A 3375-nucleotide genomic window follows, 5' to 3' on the forward strand; every position below is an offset into this window, starting at 1 on the left:
ATTATTATTATTATTATTATTATTATTATTATTATTATTATTATTCTATGAAAACTCACAGCTTATTTTGCTGGCTATGATGGAAAATGTCAACTGTCTACAGCCAGCAGACTAAGGTGACATTTGTTTACTGGTCATGCTTCAAGAACCCTGCGAAGAATTCTTGCAATGCAGATTTTTGTAGGCGTTCTACTTTCACACTTGCACTATTATTTCTCAGCCATGTTAGTAGTTGAGTGCTGATACTTCCAAGTGTACCAATTACTATTGGTATCACGCCTACTCTCTTCATTGACCACAACTTTCGTATTTCCCACTTTAAATCGTCATAGTTGTTTATTTTTTCTTCTTTCATATTGATCCTGTTATAACCGGAGTATGGTATGTTGATTATCATACATGTTCCCTCTTTTCTATTCACCACAACAATGTCCGGTTTACAAATCTTTAGGAATAGCTCCTAATGCACCCATAAGTACTGGGATACATTTTATCTCCACTTTCTATAGTCTCTCTAATTCAATGGCTAGGTCCTGGTACTTTTCTATTTCTTTTATATCTCTCATTAATTTTTTTCATCCTTTGGGGTTGTAAAGTCAATTATGTGGCACCTTCTACTACTACTACTACTACTACTACTACTACTACTACTACTACTACTACTACTACTACGAAATCAGGCCTTCTATCGTCTATCACTCTGTCACTCTGAATGTTAAAGTCCCACAACATCTTATATTTTCTTACTTTCTAGTATTTTACTAGGTTCATATTCATACCATTTATCAGTATGGTCAAATCCTAGCTTTCTACATAACTCCCAGTGGATTACTCTCCCTAGGTTGTCATACCTTTTCTTGTATTCCTTCTGTGCCAGCATGCTACATTCACTTACTATATGAGTATCACGTTCCTCTTTTGATTTGTATAACCTTCATTGGCAATCTACTTGGATTTTGTCTATTTTGGCTTTTATCCAATTAGTCCTTAATGCTTGATATTGTGCAGCTACTAACAAACATTCTCTTTCCCTCTTCAGCTTTCCCTCTTCTTTACTTTCTGCAACAGTAACCATGTCTCACTACTATTTGCTGCAACTGTTTTTGGAAATATACCAAGCAACACCTTCTCCTGCCAGTCAGATAATTTCTCTTCTTCTTTCTGGTTTTTAACTTCGTTTGGGTTTTTGGTTTCCTTATGTCTTGCTGTGACTCTTGCAGCTTTTAGTAAGTTTTCTTCACTGTCATCTACATAGGAGTCTATATCTACTCTAGCTAACTCGACATACTCTTCTACTGGTATTAATCCTCTTCCGCCCTCCTTTCTTGGTAGGCATAATCTTACTACTCCTGCCCTTAGGTGGAGTCCTCCATTCATATGGAATTCCTTCCTAGTTCTTCTGTCTATCTCTGCTAATTCAGTCTTTGTCCAATCTACAAAAGCTGCTGAGTAACTAAGTAATGATAATGCCCAAGTATTTGCAACCTTCATTAGATTCAGCTTTGACTTCATTAGCTTCTTCACCCTTCTAATGTACTCCTTCTCAATTTTCGTTTTCATTTCTGTATTTATTACCCTGTCAGATTCTAATACACTTAGATACTTGTAACTCTGTCCTCCTTCCAATGATTTTAATGTCTGGCCATCTGGTAATCGGTTGCCTCCGCTGTTGACTACCTGTCCCCTTCTCATGACTAATATTGCACACGTATCTCTGTTAAATTCCATGCCTGTAACTTTGCAGAAGGAATCTGTCTCTTTTCATTCTTCCTAAAATATTCAGATCATCCATGTAGAGCAAATGATTAATTTTTCCGTTATTTCTAAACTGATACCTGCCTTTGATTTCCTGAGGGTGATCAAACATGACACAAATATTAAAGGGGATAGCAAGTCCCCTTGGAGAATTTCTCTTTGATATTAACTTTCCCTACGAGTGCGTCACCTGAGTAGAGATCAACTTTCCATTTCTTCTTGCTAAAGCTAATTAATTCTCTTATGTTGTCTGCTATACTGAATATACTCAAACATTCACTTATCCATGAGTATGAGATCATGTCATAGGCTTTCCTATAATCTATCCATGCTATTATGAGATTATTTTCTAGCTTTTACTTCATGTAGAACTGCTTTGTCTGTATATAATAGATCATGCGTTCCTCTAGCCTTCTTCCTGCAACCTTTCTGTTCTGGTTGTAAATTCTGGTTGTCAAGGTGCTCGCACACTATTTTTCTTCTTCTTCTTACTATTATTATTATTATTATTATTATTATTATTATTATTATTGTTAGTCTCTGTCATCGGACGGTATAGCTTAAAGAGGCAATCCCAGACTGTTGCCACCACCACATGAACTATAACGAGGGGTTGGAATTTGTGGCGGTCCACGAGGATGCTACCGTATAATGTGAGCTCAGGTGGTAAAGAACTCATACAATACTATTTTTTCTCTCCTTTAAAGAGAAAGAGATAGAGATCTCTTTCTCTTTCTCCCTCTTTCTCTCCTTCTCTTACCCTCTCGATCTTTCTTTCTCCCCGCTATGTCTTCACAGTCCCCTCCAGATTTTACCAGCAAATTATGATAATATTTGTTTCGTATTTTAAGTTGTATCATCAATGTATAATATCGTTTAATTTCAGGAGCTTTTTGTCAAGTGAGTGGTGTATGTTTGAATATAACATGGCTAAAATGGAATGTATCCACACTGAGAGAGATTTGGTAATTGTCATAATGCTCGAAGAACTCTCTGTAGACATTCTACCTTTACAATTACAACATCAAATCAAAACACAGAGTTATATATGTTTTCCAACGGAGAACGCGACAAGTGATGTTTTCTGGAATAATCTTAAAAAGTCTATACGAGACGGTTAATAACTGTGATCGATTTCAATTATATATCAATTTTAAAACGGTATCACCGTAAGCACATTTTGTAATTTTCTCATTTGTACATATGTAGCAAGACTTTAATTTTCTGTGCGCGCACACGTGCGTTTGTGTGTGTGTGTGTGTGTGTGTGTGTGTGTGTGTGTGTGAGAGAGAGAGAGAGAGAGAGAGAGAGAGAGAAAGCGAGAGAGAGAAATTTCTTTATAGAAAATTGCTATTGCGTTCAGTAAATATTCATTACAACCTTACCTTTAAATTTTATTAACAAAAAAACGTTTCTTTGTATGTACTCGCAGTCATTTGTTTATTTTCAATATCAATATTTTGCTGATCATTGTATAATTTGTTGTATGTGCTAATTGCTAGCGATTGCATATTACCAACTTGTTCATTCTTTTCTTTCTATATTTTGAATCGAGGAATCCGTTTTTGCAATGTGTTTCCCTCTGCAAACTTGTGACAAATAAAAATTGTATATTTGAAA

General features: G+C 35.6%; 1 protein-coding gene across 1 annotated transcript in view; it reads left to right on the top strand.

The window, feature by feature from the left end:
• LOC106869589 (toll-like receptor 4) overlaps window positions 1-3375 on the top strand; it is a 41796-nt gene extending 38421 nt beyond the window's left edge. Inside the window, exon 7 of the mRNA XM_014915392.2 lies at window positions 2642-3375. Coding sequence (XP_014770878.1) covers window positions 2642-2876 — 235 coding nt within the window. The 3' untranslated portion in view covers window positions 2877-3375. The remainder of the gene's footprint in view (window positions 1-2641) is intronic.

The sequence above is a fragment of the Octopus bimaculoides genome, chromosome 1 (assembly GCF_001194135.2).
Source record: "Octopus bimaculoides isolate UCB-OBI-ISO-001 chromosome 1, ASM119413v2, whole genome shotgun sequence".
NCBI classification, from domain to species: Eukaryota; Metazoa; Mollusca; class Cephalopoda; order Octopoda; family Octopodidae; genus Octopus; species Octopus bimaculoides.